This window comes from Erpetoichthys calabaricus, chromosome 2 (assembly GCF_900747795.2).
Source record: "Erpetoichthys calabaricus chromosome 2, fErpCal1.3, whole genome shotgun sequence".
Classification (NCBI taxonomy): Eukaryota; Metazoa; Chordata; class Cladistia; order Polypteriformes; family Polypteridae; genus Erpetoichthys; species Erpetoichthys calabaricus.
Window position 1 is genome coordinate 107,999,468 of NC_041395.2, and position 13,399 is coordinate 108,012,866.

The 13,399-nt window shown below is 43.1% G+C and overlaps 1 protein-coding gene across 1 annotated transcript; it reads left to right on the plus strand.

The window, feature by feature from the left end:
* The first annotated feature begins 642 nt into the window (after positions 1-642).
* On the plus strand, positions 643-11,426 carry syt13 (synaptotagmin XIII). The gene is made up of 6 exons (XM_051922509.1): positions 643-958; positions 3,006-3,196; positions 3,539-3,780; positions 4,012-4,313; positions 5,432-5,555; positions 9,819-11,426. The coding sequence occupies exons 1-6, from the start codon at positions 806-808 to the stop codon at positions 10,121-10,123; spliced, it is 1,317 nt and encodes a 438-aa protein (XP_051778469.1). The 5' UTR covers positions 643-805; the 3' UTR covers positions 10,124-11,426.
* Positions 11,427-13,399: the final 1,973 nt, after the last annotated feature.

The following is a 13,399-nucleotide window of genomic DNA, read 5'->3' on the forward strand; positions in this document are numbered from 1 at the left end:
ATTTTAATTGAGGGTTTAAGGGATAGTGGGCATCAAACGCAATGAATGCTACGGACCTGAATGGATTGGTCAGTATCTAATACACAGGAAGGAAGCTGCAGAACCAAAAGAAACAATCACGCAGCCCCATGGAGAACGTGCACACCGCACACAGGCTTGGAACTTAACCGATCTCCGGAATCCGTGCGGCAGCAGCGTTAACCACAGCCTCATTTGTTACTTTATTAAAGCCACGCCTTTCCTTTGATTTTTGGCCATTAACGTTAATTAAAACCTAAATATCGCCGCTAAATATTTTCGCCGAACAGCGCCTTGGGCTTACTGAAGTAGGAGGCTTGATTCTTAGTCTAACGTGTGTTGTGTCGCCTTTTGCATCCCCCTCCTCTTTCTTGTGTGTATTGTGCCTGTAATTCAAGAGGATCTGTATCTCTCCAGGTGCAGTGTAGCCATGATTATAGCTTCAAGATATTGTCTTGATGAACTATCGTCACTCGACATAAGTGTGAATGATAGTGCGTATGTGTGTGTGAGAGAGAAGCAGACACACAAAGAGCCGATTAATTAGAGGTGAGAGATGAAGAGAGAAAAAAGGAAAGAAAGAAAGAAAGAAAGAGAGCCCTGGCCATTCAATGACAGTGGGTAGCCGCTGCGGAGGAGGTGTGGCGTGAGGGGGCCGGTTGAAGGGCGTGGTCTTGAGCACGGCTACCCAATGAAGTGCGCGCCTCCTGCAGCTCGCTGTTCCACTTGGCTGGGTTAGTCCGATCCCGCAGGTGTGCATGAGGATCCGAGGGTCTTCGCTCGCGCTATGATCGCCTCTGCCCCTCTGCTCGTCCTGGGGGCAACCCTGGGCACTGCCTCGGGCATCCTCGCCTTGTGCGGACTCTCTCTGCTCTGCAAGTCTTTCCGAAAAACGGAGGCAGTGGAAGGGAGCACCGGTGTGTTTCAGCCGAGCCAGCAGGTAACGTCGACGGTGGGCAAAGGGCTCGTTGTTCGGGTTGGAGAGAGAGGCTGGGATTAGGTTGTCTGGTTAAAGTGGGCCTACCTGGGGTTTTCTGTTCAAAACGAGCGACAAAATGTGGGTGATTACCCCAGGTGTAGTCTAAAGACAACGGTTATGAAATCACAGTGTGGCCAAACACCTGTCATTCATTTTTAAGTGCTGCAGTTCATCCCTGCTATTTTGATGCCAGTTAACTTCTTTATCTTCCTGTGGGATACAGATTGCTGACAGGCAAACTAGTTTGTCTTCTTGGATGTTCAAAATTGTCAGTTATCTTATTCCCTATCCTGTAATCCTTTGTGCCTGTTTGGGTATAAAGTGCAATCTGGAAACTTTGCTTTTCTTATCTGGTGTCATCACACCTAGCTGTAAGCCTGAGATATGAAGGAATGTTTACCCTCATCTTGGATGCTGCCAGCATGTTTTTCACTTTTCCAATATCTTGAAGCCTCTCAGCATTAACTTTTTTCCACGTATACCTTTTGCTTCTTTTTGTTACTTTGGGTCACTGATATGTGTTAGCATGGTCTTTCTTTTTTTTTTTTGAGATCTGCAAACCTGCCAGTATTCTTTCCACTCCCTAACAAGTTCTCAGATCTTAGGTCCTGTAAGCATATTTGTCTCCACACTTGGAATCATCACATCATGTCTGTTAAACATTGCCGTCCTTTTCATCACAGTTCCAGGCGCGAATTTGTGTACTGCTTATGAGATATTGTCTCTTTCCGATTCTGCTGCCCCTCCTGTAGCCCTTAACCAGTACCAGACTGCTATATCTTGACAGCTGTCAGCACTATCTTCCATTATTGGAGTCTCTGCGCACATTTGCATGTCTGCTGGGAGGTTGGCATCTTTTTTTTCTGGTTGTAGATCATAAGTAAAATTGAGTTGCTTTCTGTTCTTGCCTTCGGGGTCACTCAAAGGTCATCGTGGATGACCAGTATGCCATTGAATTCGGCATCAGCTGGCGTCATAGTTCCAGCAGGCAGCCACTCGTTTAGCTCAGTAGACGTCTATAAATATCTTTGTGAGGGTGGGAGAGAAAGTAATGTAGAGAGCGATTATTACATAAATGTAGATGCTCTGGATTTTGACAAAAGATGTGCTATAGACAAAAAGCACTCCATAGCATAGCAGATACAGGGTTAAAGTAACCATATACAATCTGCATCTATAGCTTAAGAGTTCATTTAGTAATAATTGTCATTACCAGGTGAACTTGTACAAGCAGCCAGTCATTACCAATTCAACCGTCAAGTCGGCCGAATGTCTGGGATGCCAAGGCCATCTTTTGCACACCCCTGAGTAGATGCTATCAAATGCAGAATGGTGGATGGACCTTCAGCTTCCCAAACAGCACCAAATCACCCTCATCCCTTTTTATGTGCCCTGAATTGTTTGAGTCCTCTCCTTTGACCCTTCAGAATGAATTTCTATACTCAAAATTTCCAAGAGGGTCACTCACATGCTGACACCAGATTTATGTGGAAGTGCTTGAAGAACATGGATCTCCTTGCAGAAGGAAGGAATGTTTAGAAAGGCTGAAATGAGGGTAAAAGCAGATGGATAAGGAGAGAAGGGAACGTTTTCAAAATTAGAAAAAAAGGGAAGGTGGGGGGGATGAGGTAAAAGCAGGTGATTAATGTGAAAGAGGAGGATATTTTTATCTCTTTAAGTCTGAGACCTGCAGAAGCATAAAAAGAAGATGGAACAAGAGTTCAGACTGAGCCAGTAGAACTGGAAAGCCTGTTCTAGTAAAAACCTGATAAATAAACTGAAAATGAGGCTGACGTTTATGTGATTTCTAATATTATCTTTTTGGGATTCAGTTTGCATTTCTTTATAGTGTGTTTTACACATTTGCCCACTGTAGAATGTGAAAGAAAAGTTTCACCACAGCCCATGAGCATAACATCTGCAGAGAGCTGTGTAGTGTGTCTAAACCAGCAGAGATTTAGACTTTGCCACCTTTCATCATCAAGTTTTTTTTTTAATTATTTTTCAGTTCAGCATCCAAAAATCCACAGAGCCTGTCCAGCCTAGATCTCTCTTGACCTTCCCCCGATTGTATCGAGCCAAAGCTGTTGGGATATGTCCTGAGATGGTTAATTATACACAGCAGGATGAAAGCCCATCAGCTGAGGGACCCGAGGATGCTCTGACAACTCCTACCCTCCCCCACCTCCCCCACTCAAGGTAAGCAAAGAAATGTTGGTGTCCCTGCTAGTAACTGCACTGGTAACTGCCACAGGACTCTCATATGCTAGCTTGCAGCTTCTTTTTCCTGTGTGCGCACACACTCCCTCAGAGTGATCACTCTCTGGTTACACCTACGTCCATACAGCAAGGCCTTAACACACATTTAGGGTCTCCGAACTGCTTTACACAGATAAGCATGCACAGATCCTCATACTTGCCACACTCTTCATACTTCACAGCTTCCCATGACATAGTCACCGACCTCTTCTTTCCACACAGATGGCTCATCTACTTTAGCCAGTACCTGCTCACTAGCCTCAGGTATCAGCCACTCTGACATATCAATATTCCCCTTCATTCTCGTTTTCTTAGTTCAATGAGTCCTGCAGCCGCTCTAGCTGAAAAAAAAGGCAAAAACAGCACATTAGTGAGCTTGTGTGTATCTGCTTGTTCTGTAGGCCTGCCAGGGATGGATCAGCCAGATTGCATGTCCCCCAGTGACTCACCTGAGACTCCTAAACTGCACTTCAGCCTGCAGTACAATACACAGAGCCGGGAGCTTCAAGTCACCATCATCGAGGGTGAGTGAATATGAGCCCTGCATCGTGGGAGGCTGGCAGGCATTACAATACTGCACTGTGCTTGTCCCGTTAGCCTCGGCTTCCTTTGCAACATAGCATGCACTGGTGTGAAGCTGACCTTTAATAAGAAGCCAAATACCCAAGCTGCAAATTTGAACAATGGAGCAACTACGGTGGGTTATAAGTAACTCCCAGAGGGCTCGTGTCATTAACGTTTTTTTCTTTTTACAGCGGAGAAAGTGTGCACAGCACAAGGAAGTGACTGCTATGTGATCGGCAATTTGACTACCCTGTCCACCAGGAAGGAGGCTAAAACGACAGTGAAGCGTGCTCTCCCCCAGGTGGTGTGGCAGGAAACTTTGGCGTTTCCTCTACCGGAGGGCTGCGAGATTGAAGGCGAGATGGCACTGTCACTCTACAGTTGTGACACATTCTCACAGCATGCCCACATGGGTGTCGTCAGGTTCAAGCTGGCTGATGTGCCGATGCTGTCAAACGCAGACTGCTGGGTGGATCTTCAGCTTCCCAAATTGGTAAAGTAATTCAAATCATCTTTAAGCAGTCGGAGGGCTGATGGTGGACAGGGCAGGGGTTGCCGCTCGGGCTGGAGCGGCTCACAAATCTCCGTTTCAGAGCCAAGAGATTTTCTCCGATATTGTGGGAGACAGTGTTGTGGTGTGATGTTGACACATTCCACCCCCCCACCCCTACACGCCACTCCCCGCTGGACCTGCTGCTCAGTCTCATCTACTTCACCAGGGTTGTGTCTAGCTGGACTGCTGCTCCAAGGCATACTAACACAGTTCGCTTCTCGCCTTGTGGAAAACAATAAGATGTGGAAACGTGCGTCACGACAAAGCCCAGGAGAAGGTGGGGGAGGTGCCGGATGAAAGAAGGATGAGCTGCGGGGGAGGGCGAAGAGGATGAGATGCTCCGGTCTGATGCATGCTGATGCAGATCATACTGCAGTACTGACTGATGGGAAGGGGGGGTTGTGAAGAATAAGTAATTTATTTCAGCTCCTAGAAAATCATAATCCCTCTTCATAGCTTAATGCAGAAAGTGCCATAGTAGGAGGTTGTGTATGATTGAGTGGGAGCTGGAAAGTGGTGAATAAGATATAATTAGGGCCACCTCTTTCCACGAAGTATACAGGCAGCATCATTCTAGCAGCACCTCTCCCATATGTGACGTAGGCAAAGTCAGACCCCCTCCAGTTGGCAGTGAATTGAAATATGCTAAGCCAACTAATCTGAGAGGAGGCCATCGATTGAGGGCCATAAAATGAAATTATGAGGCTGTTTAGTGTCCATTAGAGTCTGATTTGTGTCTCCGGAAGTGAGTACAAAGTCCTCCAGGCTAGAAAGGGAGGAAGGTTTATTCACGTTATAAGGATCTGTTCTCGAATAATGTGAACAGTGGAGCAGGTGGCTCTTGCTCTGCTGAAAATGAAATAACTGTTTGGGAGGGGTAAGGATGCAGCTGCTGAGTACTGTACATGCATCTTGCTTCTGACTTTGGTGCTTTCAATATAAGGGAGTAGTGCTGCTGTATTTTTTTTTTCAGATGGGGGTACTGAAGAGCTTATGTTCACCCTGAACTCCATACTATCTGTAGGTATTTGTTAAAATATATCTTCCACTCTTTGCAGGATCGGAGCATCTCTGCTGGTGAAATCCTGCTTTCAATAAGCTACTTACCTGCTGCTAACCGACTAGGAGTGGTTGTCATGAAGGCCCGTGGCCTCCAGTCCGACAAAATGAAGGATATCATAGGTGAGTTCTTGTGCTCCAGGAAGTGTCCATTAGACATGCACTGCACTGTTCTGCACACTAGAAACAAAGTGTCAAGTTGTAGTTTGGTTACAAACTTGTTCTACATTAGGCACTTTGTCTGTATTATATAAAAAAATCTTGGGACGAGACAAGACTTTTTCAGAGAGATACTTTCATGTTCCACGATACGAGACTTTGTGCCAAGAGATGAACTGAAAACCTAACAGGTCCAAGCGGAGGCGGAAATAAAAGACAAACGGTAGAAGACAAAGTAGAATGACGTAAAGAGGTTCAAAAACGTTGGCACGATGCACATGCAGGGCAGGTTAGATATTATTAAAGTACTATAAATTCAAAAGTCTCAAAAAACTGATAGTAAAGATTGCATTAGCACTAACAAACGGAAATTATTACTCAGTGAAATAACGGAACAGTGAGAAGAGATCGAATATATGGATATAGGTGATATGACAGAGCTACTACAAGTTTAATTTCAATTAATTTCAAAGAAATTAATTCGGTCAGGTTTATATTTGTGATCATGGAGAAGCGATGCAGCATAGAATCGAAAGAGTTAAACGATCGGACGTATTACAAATTCTATAGACAATAATGAATACAAATCCATACATCCAAAAGTATTGCACTTTAAATCCGAAAATTTAAAATTTAAACTTCGAAATTTATCTAAAAAACAGGAACAAAGAAGTTTCCTTGGATTTCTATATATGAATCCGAAAGATCACGCTCGCATATATAATAAACCAACATGTGACGAATTGTCAACGATAACAGTTTCGAAAGACGGAGATATCAACGACAGAGTTGATATTCGTGTTTATCCAAAAGCACAGCACGATTCCTCGCAAGCAGCAGATCCAGGAAATGACTAGAGCATGAGGCCCGCACGGGGGTTGGCAAGCAAAGTGAGCAGGGGGCAGAACCCCCTAGTTATTACAGTAAAACCTGGGCAAAGGGATTCCATTTGAGTGTAATCTGCATTTGCCACATACTGTGTGAGAGTTTTTGTTTGCTCCCTTATCTGTGTTTTTGATGCACTTTACAACTGCCAATGATTATTTGCTATCAATTGCGGTGACTGGCCCGGACACAGACAGGCGGACACCGTAGGTACAAAACCCAACACACGTTTATTATACATTTATACACAGTGAAACTGCACACAACCCACTTTCACCCCCAAAGTTCAGGTCTCACACAATGCCTCTTCTTCAGGTTCGCCTCCACTCCTCTCCTCCCGAGCTCTGTCTATCTTCCTCCTGACTCCAGCTATCGAATGGAGGGAGGCGGCCCCTTTTAAACCCACCTGGATATGCTCCAGGTGCCTCCCAATGAGCTACTGCCGGCACTCCCTAGTGTGGCAGAAGTGCCGGCTGTGCACCCAGAAGCACTCCGGGTGTCCCTGGTCATCTTCCCCCCAGCACTTCCGGGTGTGGCAGAAGTGCTGAGGGCCAGGGCTCCTCCGGCATCTGGGCACCCCCTAGCGGTGACCACGGGCCCCTATAGGGTTGAGCTTCTAAGCTCTGTTCCTGTGGTCCCCAAAGCCACGAGGGTGGTCTGGAGGAGGTGTAAGTCCTCCTCCGGACCTTCTAGGCATCCTGGCAGGGTACCACCCTCAGCCGCTTGCCACACAATATACATGCTTTTGAGACATAAGCTACAGCATTTATTCAGTATTGGGATGTAGGATACAGTGGCCTACCGCCACAGCACTGAGCAAAGACAAAAACAAATCCTGGATGGGGCACCGGTCCATCACAAGGTACACAGCCACACTTAGTCATGCCAGTCAATCTAAACTACTGTACACATAATTTGGGATGTAGCAGGAAAATGGAGACAAGACTGCAACTTGACTCCAAGTTATTGCAGCCTCCATGGCTGTTATTCACTCTCTATTGCCTTCAGACATTGCAGAAATCAAGACTCGAGTATGAAGAGTAGAACAATTTCCCATTGTGCTCAGGTGGCAAGCCACAAGTGCATGTAGATGAAAGACTAGTGAGAGAAAACAATTGGTCCTCTCTGTAAATTTTATACTATTGTAAAATGTATCCGATCAATATCAAGATGAACAAAAATCTTGTTGTATAGTTCTTACATTGTTGGAGAGGTTAGAGTTAGCAAATAATATCTGGACCTGTTTCTTGAACTAGATCAACATCTTTAAAGTTGGGCAGCATGAGTACACATAGGAAAAGCTGTTTTAACATTTAACATCTTATGCTAATTCCTCTTAAACAGTTTCTGTTTTTGTGATCTACAGTTGCATTGTGACGAGTCAATATTCTAATTAGAGGTATCACTAATTATATTTATCTTGGCGACAATGGAAGACTTCTTTTGTTGACTTTGAGTTGGAGATAGCAGTGTTTAAATTAAAGATATTAAAAACTGAATTAAACATGGAAATTACTAGTCAAAATGTAACTAGGGTTCTCTCTAAATGAAAGTTCCACAAACGTGAATGGGACAAGTTTATCTGTTTCCCCAAGTCAAAACAGAATTACATTTATCTCTATTCAGATAGTCAAATATTGATAATATAACTGTAGAAATATACAATAGGAATTGGCCATACTAGACAAAATAGTCAAGTTTCACAGCTTCCAAATGAATCTACAGAAACTGAAACAGAGAGCTGCTGCCATTGCAGTTTAATTAAATGACAGGAGCCAATCAAGGGCGGCACGGTGGCGCAGTGGGTAGCGCTGCTGCCTCGTAGTTGGGAGACCTTGGGACCTGGGTTCGCTTCCTGGGTCCTCCCTGCGTGGAGTTTGCATGTTCTCCCCGTGTCTGCGTGGGTTTCCTCCGGGCGCTCCGGTTTCCTCCCACAGTCCAAAGACATGCTGGTTAGGTGGATTGGTGATTCTAAATTGGCCCTAGTGTATGCTTGATGTGTGTGTGGGTGTGTTTGTGTGTGTCCTGCAGTGGGTTGGCACCCTGCCCGGGATTGGTTCCTGCCTTGTGCCCTGTGTTGGCTGGGATTGGCTCCAGCAGACCCCTGTGACCCTGTGTTCGGATTCAGCAGGTTGGAAAATGGATGGATGGATGGAACCAATCAAAATTCATTGATTGATCAAAAATCAACATGCATCAAGCAGTAATTTTAAACATTCTGTAGATGCTTGTTGCCTAATTACTTCAAATGTACTTGTCATGCTATGATTTGAAGATGAAAAATCCACCTTCCAGAAATGTAAAATTAGATTATAGTGTCTGTGCCAAAGCACAGGCTTATTTAAAGACAAAGCTGTATGGGAACCTTGTTAAAATGGATGCATTCATAGAAGAGAAAAACAGTTCAGGGCTTACAAGAAAAAGAAAAGAGCTTGGCTCACCTGCACGAGGAAACATCAAGTCTTGGCTTCTGTCCTGCATGCTTGTATTGTTGTATATTTATCCCTCATACTTTTTATTTTAACACCTATCCAACTGATTTACTCCTTTAAGAAGAATTCCATAAAGCATAGGTATAGATGTATTCGCAAAACTTTGTAAGTTGTTACACTGAAAAAGTGTAGTAGCTTATTAAGCTATTAATGCTATCAAAAATACTAGTCTTGAACAAGCAGACTGCTACTAATTTCTTACCCCGTGAGGTCTCCATATTCTACTGAGAGCACTAAAATGAAGGTCTTATTTTTGCATGTTCCCCTATGTTAGACTCCTTCCCAGGTGTTTTACGTGCCAGTCTGTCAACACATTTGATAGACTGTGTGTTTACTAACCGATCCATTGAAACGATTCCCTCAGTTTATCAATCTATTTTCACTAACACTATGTATTCTGATAAGACCCATGATAAAATCATTAAAGGAGTGCTCCATCCAAAAATGATCATCTTTTAGTTATCCTGTGTTGTTTGTCACATGGCTGAGGAAAACGTTCATGTTTTAGTGAAGAATGGAGATAGCAAAATTCCAAATATAATGGGCTTTAATGGCATCAAACATCATACAATACCAAAATGAAAAAAAATCTCAATTTACTTGTATTGTGAAATCCACTTGCATCTCCAGTCTCCAAGAAAAAAATGAGATCAAAAGTTTTGCTGAGCTATTGTTACAAAATGTGAGGTAAGTATAATAAAAAATCATTTTTAGTAAAGCATTCCTTGAAGTGAAGTTTTGTGGCAAGTGAAATGTCTGCCTAACAACACAACATAGTTTGTCTTTAAATGAGTGTAACTTAAAGAGGAGTTTCTCTGCAGCTGCTGATGATGATGTCTTTTATTGGCAGACCTTTCTGTGAAACTGGCATTGAAACACCAGAACACCAAGCTCAAGAAGAAGCAGACCCGCAGGGTCAAGCACAAAATAAACCCAGTCTGGAATGAGATGATGATGTTTGAAGTTCCTCATGAGCTCTTGTCTCAGTCAAGTCTGGAACTTGAAGTTTTAAACCAGAATCAGTGTAGTGAAGCCCTCTCCTTGGGACAGTGTTCCCTGGGTTTACAGTCCATAGGAAGTGGACTCCAGCACTGGCAGCAGATGCTGAGTAACCCCCGAAGACAGATTGCCATGTGGCACCCTCTGTATGCATGAAGCTCACTGAAAGAAGCAGTCAGGCACCCTCCTGTAGCTTCCTTTTCAATCTGGAATCCCTCAACACTGAGCAGAGCTGCCCAGAACACCAAAAGAAATTCACCAAGAAAAACTCACAATCTTCCGTACCATCTCATTGATCCAGATGCTCAGAAATGCACCATATTTTTTGAGCAGACATTTCTAAAACAACATATGTGGAAATTTGGTGGCGTGCAAAAGTGGACCAATGGAAAAGCCCAATTTGTGGACACCGTGGACCTCCTGTGAAATGACAGCAAGCTGAACAGACAGAAGAAGGGGAACGGTGGCAGGAAATGTGTCCTCATACGTTCACCATTTCACGGGTAAAGAGCTGTGCCTCAAAAAAGAGAATGTGGCATCACATTTGCTGCAAGGGAAAGCCTTGCCTTTTGGGCAGAAATGTTACAGGCTTGCTTTTATCTACAGATGGACAAGGACCTGAATTACCTCCTCTGGGATACAAAATGGAGAGATTATCTATATTGTCAGTACAGCTTCTGGTGTTGACAGTTGGTAGGTGATCACTGCTAATGGCCAGTAACAAACATTACAGTACAGTGTTTGCAAAATGTAGTCTTGAAAGGCCCAGACTATCAGTACACACTTTGTCTTTGATAAGGTGAAAGGCCTTAGTAGGCCACTGCAGCTAAGTATTTAGTGTAGTAATCCTTCCTGTACATTAGAAAAATGCATCTCTTTAGGCAGCCATCAGTATTCTTTTTTGCTTTATTTTGAGGACCACCCACCACGGACTGGAGTTCCATCTGTACCACAAACACGATGATCCTTTTGCACCTTTTATTTGCCAAGTTCTGTAGTTCCTGCCAAATTGGCAGCTTTCCCAACAAAAACTCAGAGGGTGGAGACTCTATAGTGATTTTTTTTCACAGGCTGGCAACATACAGGGAGTAGGAAGATGGAAGAGAGCTGAAAGTCCCACCCAGACATGCTGTTAAGAATTCTTTAGCATCAACAGGGGGTCAGCTTGTACAGTCACGTTTCAAAAGTCTTTGACGCCATCCACTAAATGCAGTAATTTATTGAACCAACATACATTACCGAAAAGCCTGCCCTTTTCCCAATGGATGTATGTCTGTGCAAAGTCCCAGACTGCAATGCTTGGAAAGCAGGAGTCCTTTAGAGACCACAATGTCAAAATTTATCATCGTGTTCCCGCAGCTCCCAATATCTTGTTGCCTCACAATGATTTCTTCCTATTGACTTGGTGTCATGTCTCCTAATTTTGTGTTCCTTGAAGTGCAATAAATTTGTCTCTGAGTCTGGTCTTTCAATTTGCTCTCATTAATAATTATGATAAGTGTGGAGTCTTAGATTGTTAATTCTTTGCATCCTGCTTTGTTTCCTTCTAAGACTGTAACCTCTCAGAACAATGAAGCAATAAAACCTGTGTCCAATTCAGCTACGGTTCTACGTCCTGCAAGTCTAATTCTGTCGCATTTAAGTGCCCTAAGATGTTATAACCCACTATTGGACTTGATAACACTGGATCTTAGGGTCCTGTGTCGGCATCTCTTTGAAGTCTACCTCTGTCAGATCTTACTTGTATGTAGTACACCTAGTCTACTCTTATCAGAAATTAGGATTAGGATTGTCACACTTTACCTCCTAATTAGAAACCTTTGTCCGGTGGTCATATTCTTTCACTTATCAATGCTCGGCACCATTACAATTTTGGAGTCTAAACACATCAGACTTTAGTATAGTGTAGTGTACTACACTCCCTTGCAAAAAGTCAGATGCTTTTAAATTAAAAAAAAAAAATCTTTAGTATTGTCCAGTAGGTTTTGTAGTCTCATTCTCCCCTAGAAAGCTGAGGCTGTCAGATGCCAGCAGTGTTATCTCATTGAAGTCCTACCCATTACAGTACCTGCATTCTTCCTGTAGCTTTAGCTCCTTACAGAATAACCCTGTAAAACCTTTGTATAATGTAATGTACAATTGTCCAGTTTAGGCAGCAGTAGCATCTGCTTGCATGATCATAACATTACCTCACCGGCTGAATTTGAAATGATCATAGGGTCCTGCAGTACTACCTGATGTCCTTTCCCATCACATCAATGGAGTTAATTTTTGAATAGCATTCGTTGTACTCATGTACAGGCTCAGCGTGCATGTCCAAGTCCACAACTACAGTACAATGCGTTAACAGCAAATTAATAAACCACACAACAGTTACACACATGAATACACAAGTTATGTTAAACACATTGATAAACAGAGCAGCTTCAAAGTAATCGATAGATACCAAGTAGCTGGCTTCTTACCTCCTCAAAGTCTTCCTTTGTAGCATTTTAGTATTATGCAGTGTCTGTCCCCTCCCATGCACATCTGAGGCTGTCTGATTTTGGCCTTCTGCAGTATTCCCTCGTTGGCGTCTGAAGCTTGTTGGGTATTACCTTTAATCACATATTAATTACCTGCAGTTTTAGCCTGGCAGAAATGGTTCTTTAGCTGTCCATTCTTTTATGTCACAGAATACAGAGCTGAGGCAAAAAAGATCAGCTAATGTACCTCTGCTTTTCTGATAGACTCCAAGCAAAAAAAAAACAGCCTCTTGACAAATGGATGGTAAAAACACCTTTTTATTTCGGTAGTGGAACTTGATATTTGATATAATAAACAATGTGTACATGTCTTATACATATTCATATAAATCCCAATATATGTCTGTAGGTCTCCAGTGTTAAATGTTGCTACCAACACCTCCGGTACTGACGTGGCCTGTCCTGTCATTACTCCTACCTGACATCCTCCATGAAAGCAGAAGCCATACAGAGTTCTGAGTGTCTGTTTGGCCAGCTGTCAGTCAGAAGACCTGTCTCTAGGTTTGCATGCTTTTTTTAAGTGCTAATTTCTCACAATTGCTTTCTACTCACACCCATTTAGCAGCAAAAGATTATTTCAGTCTCTTGTCTAATCTGATTCACTGGTTCGCTTATTTTGTACTTACAGTTTTTTGTTTTACTTTGCGTTTAAGAAATGTCACAATAATGAAGAGTTTTACGTCACGCAAGTGTATTTCAACTCTTTGGTGTTACTGTTAAAGTTATTGTTTAGTGTAAAAAGATTTTGAAAAGGTTATTCAGGTGTGAACAATAAGTGCCCATTCTTTGATCATTGCAAACTGGCTGCTGTATACAATGGCATTTGAAATTAAGAAACCGGTTTGAGAATGAATGGATCACTTTAGGACCCCAGTCCTGAATTAGGAACCCATACTGTATAAGAACC